Consider the following 23418-nt stretch of genomic DNA (forward strand, 5'->3'; position numbering starts at 1 on the left):
TATTTACATTATTAATCCACCCATCATACTCTCTGTCTATTTTTGTGTGCTATGACTTTTTAACATAGCTATCTACATGAACACATATCATATAGCAGTCTTTTCCTAATGTCAGAAGAAAATTTTCATATATTTCTCCAATTTCGTTTCACGTTTTTACTCTGCAATGAATTCCCGCTTCAATTCCATCCTTATTCCTTTCAGTCTCTTACGCGATTTCCTATAAATGATCAAGCGTCAGCTACGTGCTTCATCTCATCATACGCTCAACGTAACCTGTGGGAAGGAGGGTCATATACTCGTACAACTTTCAATGGTTGTATAATTGCCAAACAAACATCATACAACACTTAAGCAACATCCAGTTACACTGGAACAGGAATCAGGGTCGTGTGCATAAAACACCAGACCATACTTGGCATATACTTTCGAGTTATCCGCCATTATAGACAAGTCATATGTGTGCAAAGCTTCACATCGCATGTGCACCGAGAGAGAGAGAGAGAGAGAGAGAGAGAGAGAGAGAGAGAGAGAGAGAGAGAGAGAGAGAGAGAGAGAGAGAGGTTGCAGGTATGGGGGAGAAAGAGGGCGGGGGGAGAGGGTGCGGGGGAGAAGTAGGAGGGAGGGAAAGGGTGCGGGGGAGAAGTAGGAGGGAGGGATGGGAGTAGGGGAAGCCAGGGGTGGAGGTAGGTGGTTGATACACGTCACAAATACGTCACGCCTCACCTGTTCAAATGTTTAAGTGGCTCACGCAGGTTTTGCCATCACAGTCAAGAGTAAACGCCGTAATTAACCGCATCTGGCTTTGCACAATAGCGTCAAAAATTAGCGGAGTGTGTGAAACAATCTGTGCCAAAGCCCCATGCTGATCAGAGTCTTCATTTGAAAGATATTTGCGAAAAACGGTATGTCATAGGGTCTGATATGGATAGTAGTGGTACGTGACAGAAGTGTGACAAGAGGCAATGGTAAGAAATTGAAGAAGAGCAACTGTAGGAGAGACATCAAGAAATACGGTATTCCATACAGAAGCATAACAACATGGAATGGACTTGACGAGGAGACTGTGTGTGCAAAAACAATTCATGAATTTAAAGCCAAACTGGATAATAAGCGTTATGGAGACGGGCCAGCACGAGCCTAGTACGGCTCTTTTCCTGTATTTCACAACTGGGTAAATACACACATTTAGATGAAGAAATGGTGAAGAAACTAATAACATCGATGATACGTCCAAGACTGGAATATGCAGCATTAGTGTGATCACCTAGATTGAAGAAAGAAATTAGAAAGTTGGAAAGAATACAAAGAGCAGCGACCAAATTACCGGAAACTCCGAGAGAACATACTTATGAAGAAAGACTGGAGAAATTGGGACTAACAACACTGGAGAGAAGAAGAGAGAGAGGGGACCTAATAGCATTGTACAGGATACAAGAGGGATTGAAGAAATTGGACAGGGAAGACCTAGTGGTACGTGACAGAAGTGTGACAAGAGGCAGTGGGAAGAAATTGAAGAAGAGCGACTGTAGGAGAGACATCAAGAAATACAGTTTTCCATACTGAAGCATAACAACATGGAACGGACTTGACGAGGAGACTGTGTGTGCAAAAACGATTCATGAATTTAAAGCCAAACTGGATAATAAGCATTATGGAGACAGGCCAGCACGAGCCTAGTACGGCTCTTTTCCTGTATTTCACAACTGGGTAAATACAACTAGGTAAATACACACACACACACACACACACACACACACACACACACAGAAGAAGTGGTGGGAAAGTCATGGAAGTTAGCAAGAACAGAGACCTACAAAAAAGTCTGGGTAAGAAAGGACAGAAGTGTGGAGGAAAGGAACACGATAAGAGAATTGAAGAATCAAGCCACCGAAAAGAATGAAGGAAGATCAGAAGACGATAAAAGGAAGTTTTTCTGGAGAGTGATAGACATGGACCTAAGGAAGTGGTACAGAAGGGAAGAGGAGACAGCTTGAAGGTGGCATACACTAATGTGAATGGGTTAATATTGTCAGTGTTAGAAATAGGAGATTACCTGAGCAAGGAAAAACCAGATGTTCTGGGGATTACGTAAACCAAATTGACTGGTAGTATAGATACATTTAACTTAGGGGATGGTAAATATAATGTATGGATGAGAAATAGAGAAAATAAACAAGGAGGAGGAGTGATGCTATTGTTGGAAAAAGAATGGACAGTGGAGGGGGTCACCTATGGCGAAGGGGAAGTGGAGGTCTTGAGTGTGGGAATAAAACTGCAAAGGGGAGGATGCAAAAATATCATAGTGGTGTATGTCCCTCCAAAAACCAATTCATGGACAGAAGAATTGTACAAGAAGAAGCTGGAAGACACATTGGATTGCCTAAGGAGATTGCTGGAGGAGAAGGAGAAGATTCTGATAATGGGGGATTTTAATTGTAAGGAAGTGTCATGGGAAAACTGGTCAACGGAAGGAAGTGAAGCTTAATGGGGGAACAAGGTTTTAGAATTGGTTATAGATAACGTCCTCACGCAGTGGGTGGAGGAAAATACAAAATTCAGAGGAGAAGACTAGCCATCTAGATTGGACTTTATAATCACCAGGGAGCCAGAAACCATAGAGGAGATGAACTATAAGAGCCCTTTAGGAAAGAGCGATCACGTACTTATCGAGTACGTATTACAAGAAGGGGGTAAAATAATCAAGAATGAGGACTACAGGAAAGAATGGTTTAACTTTAATAAGGCAAATTTTGAACAACTTGGGAAACATTTTGAGGAAGCACAATGGGATACTTTTTTTTTGAGGCTGAAATGTGGAGGAAAAATGGGCTATCTATCTACGGATTTACAATGAAGGCGTGGAAAAGTGGGTACCAAGGATGAAAGAAGGCCAGAAATCAAGAGAAGGGTGGTACAGTAGAAAGTGTGTAAACACCAAGCAGGATAAGAAGGCATGGAACAAATGGAGAAAAAATAGGAGGATGGATCCATGGAATGAGTACAAAAGGAAGAGGAATGCTTTTGTTAAAGTAAGAAGAGAAGAAAAAAGGAATTTTGAGATAAATATTGTAGATAAGTGCAAAGACCAGCCAAGACTGTTTTATAAGTTCATAAATGGAAAGTTGAAAAATCGAGATGAGATTCAGAAAGTTAAAGTTAATGGTGAAACTTTTGATAGTACAGGTAACTCTTGATTCACGCGAGTATTGTGTCCTTGAAGAGGTCGCGTAACTCAAAAACAATGTAAATCAAACAAGAGGTAGGTTTCTATCGAAAAATAAATTTTCACTTCATTCAGTGGAGAGAGAGAGAGAGAGAGAGAGAGAGAGAGAGAGAGAGAGAGAGAGAGAGAGAGAGAGATACCCATATCACTGAGATATCCACTCAGGCACTCGGTCTCAGCCTCACTTGTGTGAGGAAGAAATGAGACACCATGAGCGACTGGCTAGTATTGGTACCGGTACCGAGCAGTCTGGTACCGGTACCGTACCATATAGCTGGTACCATTAGTAACGGTACTGGTACTGGTACCTCCCCACCCCTTTTGTTGAGTAGCGTGGCAGCGTGAGTACTGCATTGTTGTTCAAGTGGCGCACGGGAAGAACTGAGCTCAGCTGTGTGGCCGCGGCGCCGTGTGAGTCCAATTGCGTGAGACATCTGGTGGCCACTCCATAAAATATCGCGTATAAGTGAAAAAAACATGTAAATTAAACATTTATTTGGATTTTGGACCCCGCGTTATTTAAAAAACGAGCAAACCAAACTCGCATAAATCGAGAGTTACCTGTATAAGTGAAATAGTAGAAGTGATGAATAATTGTTTCCAAACAGTGTTCACGAGGGAGAATGAGTTTGAAGGTGTAGATGCAGTGCCAGGGAATAGAGTGGATCTGGAGAGAATGCAAACATCAGCAGATGAAGTTAGAAAATTATTGGAAGAATTGGATGCGAGGAAATCAGCAGGACCGGATGGTATATCAAAGTGGGTGCTAAAAGAGTGTAACCAACAAATAGCTGAAAAGTTGAGCAACTTGATGAATGTCTCACTAGCACAAGGGAAGGTACTGAGAGACTGGAAGAGGGCTAACATCATCCTAATACATAAAGGAGAAAGTAAGGAAGACCTGTTGAACTATAGGCCAGTGTCATTAACAAGTGTAGTTGCAAAGATGTGTGAGAAAATTATAAGAAACAGATGGGTGGAGTATTTAGAAGAAAACAGTATATTAACAAATAGCCAATTCGGATTCAGAGGAGGACGGTCTTGTATAACTAATCTGATCAGCTTCTATTCAAGAGTAATTGATATAATACAGGAAAGAGACGGTTGGGCAGATTGTGTGTATCTGGACTTAAAGAAGGCGTTTGATAAAGTACCACACAAACGATTAATATGGAAACTTAATCATGTTGGAGGTCTGGGTGGTTCAATATTGGATTGGATTATGGATTTTTTGACGAAGAGAGAAATGCGAACAGTAATCAGGAATAATAAATCAAGTTGGATGGAAGTGACGAGTGGAGTCCCCCAAGGATTGGTGCTGGCTCCGATTATGTTTGTAATTTATATTAATGACATGACAGAAAGGGTGACAAGCTATATGAATGTTTGCTGATGATGCTAAAATAATGAGGAGGGTGGCTAATGAAGATGACTGTGTAGCCCTGAGCCAAGATCTCGATAGAATAAGCGAATGGTCACGCAAATGGGAAATGACATTCAATACAGAGAAGCGTAGCGTGATGGAGTTTGGTAAGAGCAGTAGACGAATACTGGGGAACTACTCTCCGAGTATTGGAAGAATCATGAAAAAAAATGAAGAAAAAGATCTGGGAGTGATCATAGCAGACAAGTTATCCTTTGAAAAACATATAGAGCGGATAACTGGGGAAACATACAATCTTCTTAGAAACATAAAAGCAGCATTTACTTATTTAGATGAAGAAATGGTGAAGAAACTAATAACATCGATGATACGTCCAAGACTGGAATATGCAGCATTGGTGTGATCACCTAGATTGAAGAAAGAAATTAGAAAGTTGGAAAGAATACAAAGAGCAGCGACCAAATTACTGGAAACTCTGAGAGAACATACTTATGAAGAAGACTGGAGAAATTGGGACTAACAGCACTGGAGAGAAGAAGAGAGAGAGGGGACCTAATAGCATTGTACAGGATACAAGAGGGATTGAAGAAATTGGACAGGGAAGACCTAGTGGTACGTGACAGAAGTGTGACAAGAGGCAATGGTAAGAAATTGAAGAAGAGCGACTGTAGGAGAGACATCAAGAAATACGGTTTTCCATACAGAAGCGTAACAACATGGAACGGACTTGGCGAGGAGACTGTGTGTGCAAAAATGATTCATAAATTTAAAGCCAAACTGGATAATAAGCGTTATGGAGACGGGCCAGCACGAGCCTAGTACGGCTCTTTTCCCGTATTTCACAGCTAGGTAAATACACACACACACACACACACACACACACACACACACACACACACACGGCCCGGTAGCTCAGTAGAGCGTCTGGCTCACAACCAGAAGACCGGGGTTCAATTCCCCGGTCGGGTGAAGATAAGTTGGGTTTATCTTCTTTCATGTGTAGCCCCTGTTCACCTAGCAGTGAGTAGGAACGCGACGTCAGGCAAGGAGTTGTGACCTCGTTGTCGCAGTTGTGTGTGAGTGGTCTCAGTCCTACCCAAAGATCAGTACTATGAGCTCTGTACTCTTCCGTAGGGGAACGACTGGCTGTCTCGAGAGAGACCCGCAGCAGACCAAGAAGTGAATTACACACACACACACACACAACAGTCCCAATGCAAGTACAATCTTACCCTCCATACCCAGCCATGCCAGCCAGCCTAGGTGTCACTAATAAAGGGTATGTTTGCCAAGTCATGTGCACCATTCTAGTGTTAGCTCATACTGATATCAGAATATAACTAAGCTTGGAAAACAGAGCTGAGGTATAAGAATTACTGATCATCAAAATAAGATATTATCAATCTTTATTTTGACAGTAGATAAATTCATGTATCTCCTCAATTTTCCAGAGCACAGTTTGGTCCCACCTAAGGGAAGACACAGTAACTCAATTCATAAGTAGGCAGAGCTAACACATATAGTAAAAAAGAAATACAAGGCAATACTGCAGCAGCATTATTATTATCATTATTATTATTATTATTATTACCATTATTTTGTTATCATTATTGTCATTTTGAATCTCCACCACCTGAAGTAAGTAACTTCTTTTACACTCATCATAATTATCATACCTCAGTCGCCACTCAAGTGGCGGAAAACATGCCCCCTGCAGCACAGACCGCGATAAATTACCGGAAGTACATTAGAGAGAAGCGCGGTTTGTCGCTTTTCATTTTTTATCCTTGAAAACCTCAGGTGCGGAGGTACGACTTAAAATATACTGCCTCAGCACCTGTTACAGTGCCCAGCTCTGTAAGTAGGAGATACCAAATAATGTCTAGTAAGGGAAACAGGTCTCGGATGGCACAAACTACTGACCAACATGAGGAAAATTTGATGAGAAGCAAAGTTATGTAAGCAAAAGATAAATTTTGCGGACCATGGGTAACATGAAGCAAATAACACAAATTGGAGAGGGACGGATTCCAGCAGCACTCTATTATCACCAGATTTTTGCATTATTTGGGACCCCACTGCAGTCCTATCCTGACATGAGTACTAATGAGAATGGTGTGTGCATAATGGCAGACAGACCCTAGCCAATGCGTGTCCTTCTCCCACACAAGCCCTCACCCCTCGCAGCCCCTCACCAGCTGCCTCTTTAAGCTCCGGCGACTACTCTTTCCCTCCACTTCTTTTCATGCCAGCGCCCGAACAGAGGGATGTTGTGCGCACCAGCCTAGGTCAGAACCAACTGTTTTCATTGTATTTTTTTCTCTCCCATCCTTGTAGCTGTTAGCCATCCCCCTGCAGCACCAGCACCAGCACCACTAACAACAGTGACTGCTGCTGTGTGTGTTTGAGTGTGTGTGTGTCTGCATTTTCAGCTTCACAACTAACCACCGAAGTGAACACACTCATCGTGGAGTTATGTTTGCCAGTTCGTATGCACCCCATGGCATAGCTGATGGGCAGCTTATGAGGAGGCACACAGGAGTCCATGTCATGTATTTCTCAAAGTCATAAGGGGTATCTGTGAGGGGCCCAACTTTGCTCTAGGGTTCCTTCCAAGCACATCACAGATATACAGCTGCACGCATAATCCTTATTAGTACTTGTATAAGCAAAAAATTTGCGGAGGAATTGAGCTGAGGTATGAATATTAGATATTGTCATTGAAAGAGTAATAAGCAAACCGTATTTGGCTGTTTATTTGTTATACCTTAGGTTAATATTCCAAAGTAGTTCCCTTCTGAATTATGTGAATTATGAGTACTAGTTAGAATTGTGAATAAATTATCAAACTCACTAATACGCCTGTATGCACTATATGCACAATTAATTGTTCATACCTTGTGTGAGCAGTGATTTCCAGGCTTGCTTTACATTTGTCTTACGTCCTTAAACTCCCTCTTTATCTGTAAAAAAAAAAAAAAAAAAAAAAAAAAATCTCCCCAGTCTTTGTACAATGAAATGGATGAAATTAAAGATACAAATAGCTTTTTAATGATTTATATATAGTATAGCCTCACAAGGTAGGTAAGGCCTTTAACCCTTTCAGTGCTATGAGCGTCTGTGGACTGTTTCCAGGTTCTCTGCTATGAGCGTCCAGGGATGTTTTTATAGTTGGGCAGGTTTTTGTGACCTAGTTGGCACCTTGTTGGTCACGCTCGACCGCCAATTATCAGATTAGCACCCTCTTCCTACCTACCCATCCACAACCCGGGGGAGGAACCTAAGAGGACACAGGGGGGACCTAAGGGGACACACCGACCACGACCACCACCACACAGAGAGAGAGAGAGAGAGAGTGAGTGAGTGTTCCTTTCCATAATGATCTTTCCTCCTCCTTCCCCTTCCATCCCCATCCTCCTCTCCTCCCTCCATCCTCAAAATATCCTGCGTATGTGAAGAAGAATGAAAGGAAGAAAGAGTGACAGAGAATGCAAGAAAGAAATAAGGAAATAAAGAAAGAAGAAGAATGAAAGAAAGAAAGGGGAGAGAGAAAGAAAAGAGAAATCAAGAATGAAATAAAGAAATAAAGAGAAAAAGAAACAAACAGAAGGAAGGAGAAACAGAAAAAGAAATAAAGAAGAAGAATGGGAGAAAGAAAGAAAGCAAAATAGAGAGAAAGAAAAACAAAAGAAAGATAAAGTGAGAAAAAATGAAATAAATAAATAAATAAAGGAGAAATAGAGAAGAAAAAAAGGGAAAGAAAGGAAGAAAAAGTAAAAATGAAAGAAAAGGTTGAAAGATAAAAGAAGAAAGAAAGGGTAAAAGAAAGAAGAAGAATGAAAGAAAAAGAAAAGGGAAAAAGAGAAAGAAAGAGAAACTAAGAAAGATAGAGAAAAAAAGAAAGAGGAAGAAAAGAGAAGGAGCAAGAAAGAAACAAGAATGAAAGAGGAAGAATGAAAGAGAAAGCCAGTAAGAAAGGAAAGAAGAAAGAAAGAAAGAGGAAGACAGGAAGAGAGTAAGAAAGGAAGGAATAGAGAAAGAGGAAGATAATTATCTCTGCTAATCCTCCCCCAATGGGAAAACACCTGCGTTTTCCCCCTCTTCATTTATTATTTCCTCCCTCCCTCCCAAATCGCACCGCTACTTCTGAGGTGCTAACGTGTGAATTTCGTCTTCACTTCTCCCCGGCTCCCGCAGTATGGGGTTCAATCCATGCCCGGCCATAGCACTTAAAGGGTTAAGAGTCACAAGTAACATTTATTTTCCTCTGTGTCTGAGTGTGTTAGCTCCTGATTGAGTGAAAATTAAACCACAAAATGCTGCTCAACATGTCACTTTATTCTTTTTGCTTTGCTTCAAAATTTTGCCTAAAATGGTGAAACTCCATATTGGAGGAATTCAGAATCATTAATTTACTCTAGTGCATTTCTGTAGCATGTTATTGAGTTATATATTTGCTATTTTGAAATAATCTTCCGGGAGACAGTGGCTGAGTGGTCAGCATGTGGGCACAGGATCCTGGATGGCCCAGGTTCAAGTCCCGCCTGTTGCCACAAGCTGACAATTTTCAGTCATCACTAAGTGGCCCAATACTACCCACAGTGTGTTTTGATGACTACCTATCAACCTGAAATCTAGATTAATTTTCTAAAGAGGATAAAATGATCTCCGGGGTGCATCATGAGCCAACCAAGATGGAGCCACCATAAAACACTTGCCAGTGCCATGATGGGCTGGGCCAACCACCAGCCCCGCCACCAAGAAAGTCTGCCAGTGCCAGAGGCTGAACGTGAAAAATTAGTGTTTACTGTTTTTTCATGGGTATTAAATTGTTAGTTTAACTTAGTGTGGGCAATAGTACAAAAATATGACCTCATACCAAAATTAATATCTTTTGCTATGTTCATCCTTTTATTATTATTATTATTATTATTATTATTATTATTATTATTATTATTATTATTATTATTATTATTATTATTGGGGCAGCAAGTTGCAGGCTTTTATTTTCTTGGCCTGCCTCACTGTATAAGAAAGTGAGGGTGGTGATGAAGCAGTAAAAAAGATAAACCAGTGATTCAATAAGTGTTCAGAGAGCAGGAGAAAAAATTGATATATAGACATGCACTACTGTATTTGTTATGCCACAGATATTTTAACATTGGTCCCTGAATAAGAGAAGAGAAAATAAATATTTCTCTAATAGTATATTTATCTTGAGCAGTCGGTGTTGCGTCCATCTTTGTCAGTTACTCAGAGATGGATGCACAGACTGAGTATTTAGGCCCATGCTGTGTGCATGAGGTCGATAACTAGGATATATTTGCCAGTTTGTATGCACCTTTACAATTCATGCTCAAAAAATAGCTCGGCCCAAAGTTTACATGTATTGAATAGCTCGCATTCATATAACCTGAATTAATTTAGTATGAATTCGTGTATCTACCAACTCCTTGCCCTTGCCACAACCATGCTGCAGTTTTCCCTGACATGAGTACCAGGTGCAAGGGTGCATGGGAATCAACAAACATGTCCTACATTACTAATATCACCTCCTAACTTTTTATTTTTATTTTTTATGCATGCCTATCAGCAACCATTACTAAGCTTATCATAAGAATTTGGGGACAGGCTTATGAAGCATGTGACCAAGAGGCTTAGTGGGTGTGTGGGTGTGGGTGGGTGTGGGTGTAGGTGTGGGTGTTGCAGTAATGTAAGGATTTTGTAAAACTTAAAATTATTGAGTGAAGGAAGTTACTTTGTTTCTTCAAATACTAATGACTGAAATGAGAATCCTGTAGTGTGTGTTTGTATTTACCTAGTTGTGGCACACAGGAAACCAGCCAATCTTGTAGGGTCCTGTCTCCAAATCTCATTTTATTAAGTTTAATTTCCAATTCATTAAGATTTTTTACTTCAACTGCCTCTTTTTTGAGGCCACTGCAGGTGTCAATACATCTATAGGAAAGGCTGTTTCTTGGTATCCTTCATTTCCTTACTTTGACCTTTTGTGTTTCTAGCGTCCTGTATAAACAAGTTATCTCGGTTGGTTGTTTTCATTTCTTTCATCACCCTGTACACTGCAATCATATCTCCTCCTTCACTGTTGTTGATGGTTTTCAATCCTTTGAGTTGCTCATAATCTGGATGGCCCAAGACATACATTTTTTTTCTATCCCGAGTGCTTACATACTCCCTTGATGCAACCTTGTTCTGTGTTTTATTTTCTTACGTCTTCCTTGGTCTCAGTGTTTTTATATTGGTGAATATGTTGACATTGCTGAATGTTTGGTGACTGAAGTGCAATGGGAAACTTGTGTATATGTTGAGAGCAGCATTGTGCTTATCAATCCCTTTGTCTGGAGCTAGCAACTAAACTACAGACAGAGGAGCAATAAGAACACTGCTGCTCTCTACATGGAAGCATCTTAGAAGCTGCCTCATTGTAAGTGAATCACTGAGTTTGGAGTGATGGCTTGATGGTGGATGTGAGTGGTGACTCGAGGGCTTGTAATGACTGAGTGACTTTTTGGTTTGAAGATGCCATCAGCAGTGGTGGGCACGGCTCCGCTAATCTGCTAACCACTAATTAGCGAAGCTAACTTTTTCGTTAGCTTATTAGCATTTTCGTTACCTTTAGAAACAGTTAGCGGACCAATTAGCTTCCGCTAAATGTAGTTCCTCCTCTGCTAAAAAATTCATACAGGTTTGTTCTTGTCCGTTTTGGGCAGACACAGCACCAGTTGAGCCACATGGCGCAATAATTCCAGGGCTTCCACTTTGGGTAAATTACGCCTTAAAGTAGGGTAATTTTACAATTATTAGAGTAGCTTCTTTGTATTTAAGGGTAATGCATCTTCCATTTGCAACTCTTTGAACTCTGAATTTAATAACAAGAATTTGAAATTTTCCACCTGACAAAAAGCTCTGTCTAAGCTACAAGACATATATTGAAATTTCAGGTCACGAGGTCTGTTTTTAAGGGTTTTAGAGCCAAAATACTAAACTGAAGCTAAATCCTTATAAAAAAGTTAGCGGTTAGCGTTAGCTTTCACTAATTTCTTTATTAGTTTAGAGGTTTAGCATAAGCAAAGCTAACCTTTTAGTTAGTGGATTACCAGTTAGTGAAGCTAACAGTTTTTCCTGTCCCTCGTTCCTTCCCTCTCTGCCACCTCTCTCACTCACACACACCCTCATTCATTATCTTCCAACCTCTTCCTCCTCATCATCATCTTCACTTCCTCATTCCTCCTCTCTTCTCATACCCATTGCTCTCCCTTCCTACTCATTGTTTTCTTCCTCATTTTCCATGTACTTGCCACCCCTCCCTCACTCCCCATCCTTCACATTCACTCACTCTTCCCCTTTCCCTCTTTTCTATCTCCCCAATCTCTACTTCCCATTCTTCCCTGTCCTCCTTTACCATCTCCCCATTCCCTCATTTCCTTTCTTCCCCAATCCCTGTATCCTTCCGTCCCATCCTCTCCTGTTCATTCATGTCCCCATATACCACTTACTTCCCATATCCTCCCACATTTCCCATCTCCTCTCTTCCCCATTCTTCACACTTTCCTTTCTCCCCATTCCCAACTTTTCACTTCTCAACCTTCCCTTTTCCTCCTCCTTCCCCACATTTCCCATGCCCTCTCTTGCCCATTCTCTATATATCATACTTCCTTTCCTCCCCATTCATAACTCCTCACTCATCAATCTTCCTTCAACCTCCTCCTCTTCTTCCTCCCTTCTCCCTCCTCCTCCCTCCTCCCTCCTCCTTCTCCTCCTTCACATCCACTGCCTCCTCCTCCACCTTGCTCCTCCTCCTCCTCTTCCTTTCTTCTCACTCCTTTCCCCTCCTCCTCCTCCCTCCCTCCCTCCTCCTTCTCCTCCTCCCTCCCACTACCTCCTCCTCCCTCCCACTACCTCCTCCTCCTCCTCCCTCCCACTACCTCCTCCTCCTCCTCCCTCCCATTACCTCCTCCTCCTCCTCTTCCCTCCTCCTCCTTCTCCTCCTCCCTCCCACTACCTCCTCCTCCACCTTGCTCCTCCTCCTCCTCCTCCTTCCATCTCCCTCCTTCTCTTCCTCCTCCACTTCACTCCTTTCCCCTCCTCCTCCCCCACCTCGCTCTTCCTCCTCCACCTCGCTCCTCCTCTTCCTTCCTTCTCCCTCCTTCTCTTCCTCCTCCACTTCACTCCTTTCCCCTCCTCCTCCACTTCACTCCTTTCCCCTCCTCCTCCACTTCACTCCTTTCCCCTCCTCCTCCACTTCACTCCTTTCCCCTCCTCCTCCTCCTCCTCGTTCCTCCCCATCACCCCTCCCGTCATGCAGGAGTGGACTGGAAGAGCCTCACGCTGCCTGCCTGCCTTCCCATCACCACGGACTACTTCCCCGAGGACCAGAGTCTGCACAACGACTACGTGGTCGCCGACTATAACCTGCTGGTGGACGAGCCCGATGAGTCCGTCCGCAGACCCCTCACCACCAAGATGGTCTTCCTCGAACTGGTCTCGCAACGACTGGCACAGGTGTGTTGGGGGCTAAGTTAGGTTAGGTTGGGTCTATTTGATCTCACTAGTTAAGACATTGCCATATTTGTGTACCAACAAGACATTTCCACACAACATAGCCAGAAACATTCACATTTCATAATTTATTACACTGATAAAATCTTCCCCCCCTCCTCTCCTCCCCCAGGGCTTCCAGATGATCATGCTGGGGGAGAGGGCTGGTGTCGGGGGTGCTGTGGCTGGGGAGCTGGGGGCCGGGGGAACAGCTGGCTACTCTGGGGTCGGGTCTTTCATCAGGAACCGCAGCCGCACCCACCACCACACCGTGACGCAGGAATACAGACTCTCCATCGGGCGCATCTTCCACAAAATCCTTCTCTACGGGTCGACCATCACCGTCACCATCTACAGGCCCAGGTGAGGGGGAAGGGAAGGCTCTGGAGTGTTCTTGCCTATTTGTATTTTACAGGATTAAGTCAAGCTTGTAATGTCTTCTATAGTCACCATACACTAAACTGATCACCAGAAGCCCCGCCCCCTTTTCCATAGCTACGGGAGCTGATTAGTTGGATGAAACAAGGTTGGAGTTGGGAGTTGATGCTACCATGGAGGAGGGTGAGGGAGGGGCAACGTTGCCAAATTGTCGCATAGTGAACATTGCATTTATCATTTTTAGGCTCCTGGACTGTCGTAACCACACAAATAACGATAGGAAATTAAAGTTAGCATTAAAACTGTTAAATATTGATGGGTTTCGTTCTTTTTTCCTATATTTAAATGCAATGCGCTGAGTACGATAATTTGGCAAGGCTGGGGAGGGGACAGGCCTTCTGGACCCGTTTAGTGTATGGTGACTATAGTTTATCACATTTTATTGCAATCAGCCATTGCTGGACAAAGGCTTTTCTCAACATCCTCCACTTCCTCTGTCTGGCAAAAGAGTATTTCATCCTGCTTGAGCAAGGGTTCTAATTCCATCTTTCTATCTAGTTCTCTGAAAAGTATTCAATTCTGCTCCAGCAAAAGTATAGGTAACTCGATTTACGCAAGTATTGTGTCCTTGAAGAGGTCGCGTGAATCAAAAACAACGTAAATCGAACAAGAGGTAGGTTTGTATAAAAAAATAAATATTCACTTCATTCAGTGGACAGGGAGAGAGAGAGAGAGAGAGAGAGAGAGAGAATATCCATATCGCCGAGATATCCACTCAGGCACTCGGTCTCGGCCTCACTTGTGTGAGGAAGAAATGAGGGACACCATGAGCGACTGGCTAGTATTGGTACCGGTACTGAGCAGTCTGGTACCGATACCGTACCGTATAGCTGGTACCGTTAGTACCGGTACTGGTACTGGTACCAGCCCACCCTTATTGTTGAGTAGCGTGGCATCGTGAGTACTGTATTGTTGTTCAAGTGGCGCGCGGGAAGAACTGAGGTCAGCTGTGTGGCCGTGGCGCTGTTTGAGTCCAGTTGCGTGAGACATCTGGTGACCACTCCATAAAATATCGCATTTAAGTGAAAAAACGTGTAAATTAAACATTCCTTTGGATTTTGGACCCCTCGTTATTTCAAAAACGTGTAAACCAAACTCGCGTAAATCGAAAGTTACCTGTACTAATTTCAACTCTCACCTGGTTCTCTGATGTTAGTGTATTTTCCATTCTGCTCCAACAAAGGTTCTAATTACTCTCTGCAGCAGTTTCTCTTTCTGATGTTAGTGTATTTTATCTTGATCCAACAAAGGCTCTGATTTAATTTCTGCATCTTGTTCTCTTGTCTAATGTTTGTGTAATCTATACTACTCCAGCAAAGATTCTAAATCTCTCCACCTGGATCTCTGTCTGGTGTTGGTGTATTTTTCCAACCTGCTCCAGCAAAGGTTCTAATTTTATTTCTGCACCTGGTACTGTCTGATGGTGTACTCTTCTGCTCCAACAGAGTTTCTGATGTCATCTCTCGACCTGGTTCTCTGCCTTCCCTAACTTCATTTCCTGGATTGCCACTCTGTTGCATTAGTTGTCCATCTGTTATCTGTTTTCAGCTTGATATGACCTGCCCACCACTAACCAGCACCATGTCTTCCCTTATCTCTCCCCCAGACACCCATACCCCCAGCTGAAGCGTCAGTACAAGTATCGTTTCCGAGCACCTGAGATGAGCAGCTACGAGGTGTCTTGGGTCGACTTTCGCACGGAGCGACTCGAGACTTACATGTGGAACCACCTTGACAACTACATCTGCTTCCGGGGGGAGTCGCCTGATTACCCACTTATAGATGTAGGCTTATGTATTTAGTATATATTTTTATATTTTTTAATTGTCTTTTAAATAGATTTCTTGCCAATTATATTTCTTGGGTATGAGTGCTACATAAACAGAATGTATGAAAAGGGAGGACTGGGGGCTCTGCTACCATAATCATCCCCTCAAGGGAACGTTTTGGGGAACACAAATCATAAACGAAAAGAATTTTAAGGCACATACTCTGAAGGAACATGACCACAGCTGTCATTATATGAAGTAGTAATGTCGGTCAAACAGGAAGCATAAGCACAGCACCCATTCTTTTCCCTTCAGCCCCTCAAGTTCTGGCGTTTCCGAGTCCTGCTGGTGGGGGACTGTTTCCGAGTGGCCACACGCTCCATCCAGGAGACCGAAGGGCTGACGGACATCTACAGGAAACCACCCCTGGAGGATCAGCAGGTGTGTATTTACTTAGTTGTAGTTTACTGAATTTGAGTCAATCTCACATTGTCCTTCCTTTATATCTGTGTTTCTCGTAACTAATTAATGAGGACTACAAGGGGCGCATTGCTTCACTCACCTGCCACCTCCATCCCCAACAGTCCCTCCAAGCGAGCCCCCACACAGTTACCCTTCCAATATTAAGCTTCTAAGCTCAGAATGGGAAGGGTAACTTAGTTCAGCCAGTTTATCTTTAATTTCATGAATCCTCTTCACTTGCACCACCCCTGAATTTACTCAGTTTCATTCTTTAATATCGTAGCTGAAATTTTTAACGTATTTTTACACAGTGTTCTTTAACTTAATCTCATTTCCTCTACTCCACTGTAACACGTCAGAAAATGTATAACTTCCAGTTTTATGTTTGCTCTTTCAAAGCTCCTAGTTCCTTTATATATACATACATTGTAATTAAATCCCCCCTCTCTTCTCTCCTCTAGTGTTGCAAGATTTTGTTACTTCTAAATCAGTCCCCTTTTTTGTTAGGAAATGATGTCAGATTCCTTGTAATGTTCCTATAAATCTGGTTTCCCTTTCCTTCCCCAGAAGCCAATAGAAGTGCATCTCAGGTTAGGTTAGGTTGCATTTGTACATACTAACTCCCCAAACATCTGTTTTCCCTTACTTCTCAGGAGACAATAGAAGGGTTCCTCAGGTTTATTGAGATCACTGTGCATCGCCTCAAGAAGCCCGTCAACGCTCGCAAGTCCCGGGTGAGTGTTGCCTTGCTGTGTCACCCTGCTATGTTCCTGTGCTGTGTTGTGGTGTGGTTTTGAAGGGTGTAGGCTGGTGACTTAGCTCCCTAATAATGCTCCTGAATGCCCCTCACTACCAATCCCTTGCTGCAGGTGAAGGCTTGTATTGAGCTAGGTTCTCTCTGAAGTCTCCAAGTTGAAAAATCCTGTATATTTGTAGGGGTTCTATGGGAAAGCCTGCATTAGGCTTGTATTGGGAAAGTTCGGACCCGTGATGTTTGGTAAGGTTTTAGCTTTAGTAGTTGTGGCAGTTCAATGGAAAAAGGTCTGTATGGGAAGGCTTGCTTTAGGCTTGTATTGGGAAAGTCTGGAGCCTCAATCTCAAGTAGAATTTTAGTCTTTATATTTGTAGTGGTTCTATAGGAAGGTCTGTTTGCTGGAGGGTACCAGTGTGGGTTTGGTGGGTGATGACTTTGTCCTGTGCGTGCGTGTGTGTGTTTGTGTGTGTGTGTTTAGGGTGAGCATTACACTGACATACATACACATGAAATCACATAACATAAACATAGTACCAGTTCATAAATAACTGACAATTCTCAAATGTTCATAGTTCTTTCTCTCACACACACACACACACACACACACACACACACACACACACAATCTTCTTAAAAACATAAAAGCAGCATTTACCTATCAAGACGAAGAAATGGTAAAGAAAGTAATAACATCGATGATACGTCCAAGACTGGAATATGCAGCATTAGTGTGATCACCTAGATTGAAGAAAGAAATTAGAAAGTTGGAAAGAATACAAAGAGCAGCAACCAAATTACTGGAAACTCTGAGAGAACATACTTATGAAGAAAGACTGGAGAAATTGGGACTAACAACACTGGAGAGCAGAAGAGAGAGAGGGGACCTAATAGCATTGTACAGGATACAAGAGGGATTGGAGAAATTGGACAGGGAAGACCTAGTGGTACGTGACAGAAGTGTGACAAGAGGCAATGGGAAGAAATTGAAGAAGAGCGACTGTAGGAGAGACATCAAGAAATACAGTTTTCCATACAGAAGCATAACAACATGGAATGGACTTGACGAGGAGACTGTGTGTGCAAAAACGATTCATGAATTTAAAGCCAAACTGGATAATAAATGTTATGGAGACGGGACAGCATGAGCCTAGCACAGCTCTTTTCCTGTACGTATTTCACAATTAGGTAAACACAACTAGGTAAATACAACTATGTAAATACACACACACACACACACAAACACACACAAAAAGGTGGTGTTTTCTTAGTTGTTTGAGTTTTCAGTTAATTATATCCTGTATGTGCATGCTGTGACTTTGTCTTTTAAATCTACAGTAGAGGCAAAACCAACTTCTTATGGCCCATGCAAGATCAAATTATACTCTCTCTCTCTCTCTTTTTTTTTAAGAGACAAAATTGTGAGTTACCTCGAAATCCACTCATTAATTGGGAATTCACAACATGGCTTCCATAACAAAAGATCCTGCCTATCAAACCTATTGACCTTTTATAATGACCTCTTCTCAGTTTATGACGTAACCAAGTCATTGGACATAGTCTATCTTGATTTCCAGAAAGCGTTTGATAAAGTCCCACATCATAAATTACTTTATAAATTAAAGCAAATAGGTATTGATGGTCAAGTAAACCAATGGATCGCGAATTGGTTGAGCAACAGACAACAAAGAGTAGTGATTGACGGATTTAACCCAGAGTGGGCGCCGGTCACTAGTGGCGTCCCTCAGGGCTCAGTTCATGGCCCAGTGCTCTTCATTATTTACATCAACGACATGGATGTTGGACTCAATAATCGCATTAGTAAATTTGCAGATGACACAAAGATTGGTAACTCGGTTCACACTGACGAAGACAGGCAAGGCCTCCAAGAGGATTTGCACAAAATTTCAGCTTGGTCGGATAGATGGGAGATGCCTTTTAACGTAGACAAGTGCCAGGTCCTTCAAGTTGGAACAAGAAATAAGAAGTTCGATTACGAAATGCGCGGCGTTAAACTCACAAGTGTTCAATGCGTTAAGGACCTGGAGGTCAAAAGAGCGTCAAACCTCAAATTCTCACAGCAATGCATCGATGCAGCAAATAAAGCGAACAGAATGTTGGGCTTCATTAAAAGAAACTTTTTATTCAAGAATAAAGATGTAATACTTCCGCTCTACGTGGAATATGTGGTACAGTTTTGGTCTCCTCACCATGCAAAGGACATTGCTAAATTAGAAGGTGTTCAGCGTCGGGCAACAAAAATGATCCCTTCCTTGCGCAACAAATCCTACAAAGAAAGGCTTTCCACCCTTAACATGTTTTCTCTTGAGAAACATCGCCTCCGAGGAAAACTGATCGAATGTTTTAAAATGCTTAATGGTTTCACGAATATAGACAGAACAAAATTGTTTATGATCGATGACACCTTGCAAACGAGGAACAATGGCATAAAACTCAGATGTAGACAAGTAAATTCAGACTGCACCAAATTTTTCTTCACCAACGTTGTAGTGCAAGAATGGAATAAGCTCCCACCGTCAGTGGTCCAATGTAACTCAATTGACTCCTTTAAAAACAAGCTCGACCGTCACTTCCTTGAACTTAATATTAACTAGAGTAGAAAAGCAACGTTATGGAGCCATCTGATTAGTGTAGATTCACTTAGGTTTAAGGACAGACCACCTAGTCTGGACCATGGGGTCTGTGTGGTCTGATTTTCTATATAATCTTTGTAATTATCTCTCTCTCTCTCTCTCTCTTTTCCCACACTGTCTCCACAATTTCTCTCCTTCCTGCACTCCACCTTCCCCCTATATGCCTGAGTTTGAAGTGTTGCTCATTGAGTTTTTTTCTAGTGCTGATGCCAGAGTGTGAGTGGGTCAGTGTAGTGAGTGGAAGGCGTTGCACAGCTGCGGTGTGAAGCATTTGCAGCAGGTTTTTCCATTTTTTCCATTAATATTTTCAAGCAGATGTAGACTAACAGAATTGCTGCAAAGTTTTTTCTAGTCTTTTTGAGTCTTCTTGAGAGTTTTCTACAGGGTCTTGCCATTCATAGATATATAAGGGTCAGAATTCACTCAAGGCAGACTGGCTGAGGCAACTCTCATAATTATCAGAAGGGCTGGGACACCTGGGAGATTTACTGGTTGATTTATTTGCCTGTCATGTGACCGTCATGTCAGACTTGTAGTGTGTAAAGCCATATAGTACATTGTTTTTTTCAATTTTATTATATTCTGCGTTTTGCTATTATGACAAGCTTAATATGATGTTTCAGAATATAAAAAAAATCTTTGCCGTCCGACTCCATTTTTTTTTTTAAATGTATGTTTGATGGTTTGTATAATTTTGAAATTGCTGATAAAGTTTGGGATGATCCATTAGCTATTCAGTTTTACTAGCCTGGCTGGCTGCCTTTAAAGTGAATCTGTACCCTCCAGTATGTCCTTATTCTTTAGTAGGTAGTTGGTTCCAGTACTGGATATAATGCCATCTATAGTTTTGCTTCTTCCTCCCCTTATATCAAAGGATTTCAAGTATTTACACTGTACTTGTAGATGCATAACTTTTCATGGTATTTTCTTGGTGATTGCTATGGTGGTGAGCCTCAGTGATGGTGGTTTGTGCCTTACATCCATCCTTGAGGAGTGCTAATGTGTGTGTGTGTGTTTCTTTCTTTATGGACTGCCCTGTGTCACTTGTAGGCTGCCCTTTTTAATATCTGAAGTGTAATGCTGGTTGGCACAAGCCAAAGGCTTGTGCCACAGGGGGGTTTGTATAGTGATACCTTTGCTAACTTTTCTTGAAATAGGCAGAAACTTGTGTGGTGAAAGACCCTCCTCTCACTAAACTATGTCAATGTCATTGAAAGAACTGCTATAAAGTCTTTTTTCAAAATTTTAATATAAACCCCACTAAGAAGTGAAAGTCTTGCCGTGCCCAGTCTCATCCTCTGTTGAAGGGTTGGCACCAAGAAGTGTACAAGGCTGTAAATAAAGGCTCCCTTGTGGTGCCTTGCCACCACAAGGGAGCATTACTAATTGAGAGATAAAACAATAACACATCAGCACTCCTCTAATCATCTAATGTGTGGGTGGAAGCTACTTGACATTACTTTTTCCTTTGTACAATTTGCAGCCATTACTCTGTATGTATCTTTTCCTTTTCATTTATGGTGTATTTGCCAGTTTATACACATGGTTCCAATTATCACCTGTATCAGGGAAACAACTACTCTAGAAAATGAGATGCAGCTGTAAAACTTGACAATTGTCTAAATATTGAATTTTCAGTTTTTTTCAATTTAACATCACATGATGAATCTACTTTAGGCTGTTCAGTTTATTCCTCACTCCAACACATCCTTAGGCAAGAGGTAAAGTATTAACTCAGATTGTCAGGTCTGCATTGACTCATCTCTACACAGTAGTACATGGTAATTGGAATGGCGTGGACAGACTGGCAAACACACCCTGCATCACGTAGCGTCTTTGAGTTTTCTTCAGGTGCGCATGTGTTGCCTCCTTCCTCGGCCTCCCTTGGCTTAGTTTGAGTTGCCTTGCAGAAGGTGGGGGGAGGGGGTGCCAAGGGTGGGAGGGTGTTTGGGCGCCGGCACAGTCTGGCGGCGCCCACCCTCCTCCCCTTCACCACCACCGCCACCACCACCACCATCACCACGCCCTTCACTGCCGGCGCTGCTGCAGGGCCCAGCAGCCAGGTACAGGTGACAAGGGGGATGCAGGGAGGGCTGGCAGGGAACACAGAGTGGTGGGGGAACAATTGATAATGGGTAGTTGTTTAATGGCAGATGGGCAGATGTTCATTAAAGAGCTTTTCTTCCTTTTTATTACAAAGAAGACTGATTAAGAAGGGCCAAGCAAGTAAATACATAATTTTAAATGTATTTTTAATTCAAAGTTTATTTGGACAGATAGACAAATGCTTGTTAAAGTTTTTTTTATTATTTTTTTATTATTTTTTTATTTTATTTTTTTATTTTTACAGCTAAGGGAGGTGAGTGTTAGTGACAGACAGATGGGGGAAGGGTTAATGTAGACAGGTAGAGGTGCTCTTTTTTTTTCCCATAAAGGAAGCAGATGAAGGTTTGAGCAGAGAATGTAAGCAAAATTGCTCACACAAAATAAAGACAAACAGGATGCCCAAAAAAGAGTGATCAAGTGACAGACGTTTATTCTTGCTTCATGATCATAACATGTCTGGAGCTGATCTGGGATGTAGGTTATTTGTTTTGTTGATGAAATATAGAAGTCCTTGGCTCATGTGTGTACATACCATTGTGGGTGTACTGGAGAGAAAAGTTGATTTTGTTGTGTGAAACAAGTGTGCAGTGTTGGGCTCAGTGTGGGGCTCCATTAAATACTGTGGGCTATACTTCATGTAACTGCATTATGGGTGTGTGTGTGTGTGTTTACCTAGCTCGATTGGCCTATGAAAGACATACAAATTATAAGGCATTATGAGCAAAACAACAGAAGTAAATGATGGAATAACAAAGCAAAAAAACACAACTTAATTGACTTATTGACCTGAGCATGCATTACTGAAGCATCTTGTTTTCACCATGGTTTTAATTTCGACTATTAAAATCAATCTTAAGTCATGTTATTTTCTCTCATTCATTTCTTTCATTTATTTCGTGAGTAGACTGACATTTACAAAAAAAAAAAAAAAAAAATTGTAGCATATGACCCACACTAACTGCCTAACCTTATCCCTGTGTGGTGGCGGCAATGTTGGCGGTGCTGGAAATGACTGTGGCTCTTGGCGCTGGGCGTTGTGGCACTACTGTAGAACGTGGGTGGCATCCGAGAGCGTCTGGGGAGTAACCGAGTGCTAGAGCGACCTCGACCCCACACTGGCACCAGGCCCTCGGAGCGGCTGCGCTTTGAGAGCGGCGGAGGGCGGGAGGTTCACACAGACACGCCAGAGATGAAGAGCTTGTTAGAGCCAGAGGAGGAGGCCAAGGAGGAGGGGTGAGTGTTTGGGAGGGAGGAGGAAGATGAGGGGTGAGTGTGGGGGGGAGGAGGATGATGAGTGAATGTGTTAGGGAATGAGGTGGAAGAAGGGATTGGTGTCTGTACTCGTAGATGTAGTGGAAGGAGGAGGAGGGATGAGTGTGTGGGGTAGGAGGAATATTAATGGTTAGAGTATGTTCCTATAGATGTTGTGGAAGGCAGAGAAGGGATGGGTGTGTGGGAGGAGAAGGAAAAGGAGTTGGTGCACTTAATAGTAGAAGGATTAGGAGTGGGAGAAATGGTGAGGGTGTAGGAAAAGGGGAAGGAGGAGGAAGGGGAGGTGTTGTTACATGTGGGAGGAGGAGGGGGAAAGGGCGAGTGACAGTGCTGCTTATTGTCAAGCAAGTGATTTATTTCCCCATGGGCAAGTAGTATTGATATTGGTGTGGAACAAAAAAAAAATGATAATGTAAACTGAATATGGTAATGGAGATCGGGTAATCCATTAATGTGTATGTTGAGATCTGACAACCCTTCCCAGCAATGTAACAGCCCTCAAATTAAACCCATAACAGAGAGAGCAAGAAGCTGGCCCTGGGCTCATCACTGGCAGAGATTGCCGAGGCGATGAGGGACCCCGTGAAGGGCGTGTGCCTCCTGCAGCGCCAGCCCTGCCTGCCGGCCCTCACCTTCGTGGCCGGCGATGCCACCGCCTGGGTGTGTGACCATGTGGAGGGAGCTGCCTCAGAGGTGGCAGCCGTGGAACTGCTGCAGGTGAGAGGCTAGCTGAGGTGGGATGGGATGGGATGTTGGAGTAGTACTGGAACATGGTGTGATAATGTACTACAGGAACA

General features: G+C 42.6%; 1 protein-coding gene across 1 annotated transcript in view; it reads left to right on the forward strand.

Annotated features, from left to right (window-relative positions):
- Positions 1 to 23418, forward strand: part of LOC127000975 (GATOR complex protein Iml1-like) — a 73919-nt gene that overhangs the window by 32172 nt on the left and 18329 nt on the right. Inside the window, exons 16-23 of the mRNA XM_050865149.1 lie at positions 12600 to 13133; positions 13303 to 13532; positions 15214 to 15391; positions 15692 to 15817; positions 16492 to 16572; positions 21154 to 21306; positions 22401 to 22582; positions 23140 to 23338. Of these exons, the coding sequence (XP_050721106.1) occupies positions 12600 to 13133; positions 13303 to 13532; positions 15214 to 15391; positions 15692 to 15817; positions 16492 to 16572; positions 21154 to 21306; positions 22401 to 22582; positions 23140 to 23338 (1683 nt within the window). The remainder of the gene's footprint in view (positions 1 to 12599; positions 13134 to 13302; positions 13533 to 15213; positions 15392 to 15691; positions 15818 to 16491; positions 16573 to 21153; positions 21307 to 22400; positions 22583 to 23139; positions 23339 to 23418) is intronic.

This window comes from Eriocheir sinensis, chromosome 19 (genome assembly GCF_024679095.1).
Source record: "Eriocheir sinensis breed Jianghai 21 chromosome 19, ASM2467909v1, whole genome shotgun sequence".
In the NCBI taxonomy this organism is placed as follows: domain Eukaryota; kingdom Metazoa; phylum Arthropoda; class Malacostraca; order Decapoda; family Varunidae; genus Eriocheir; species Eriocheir sinensis.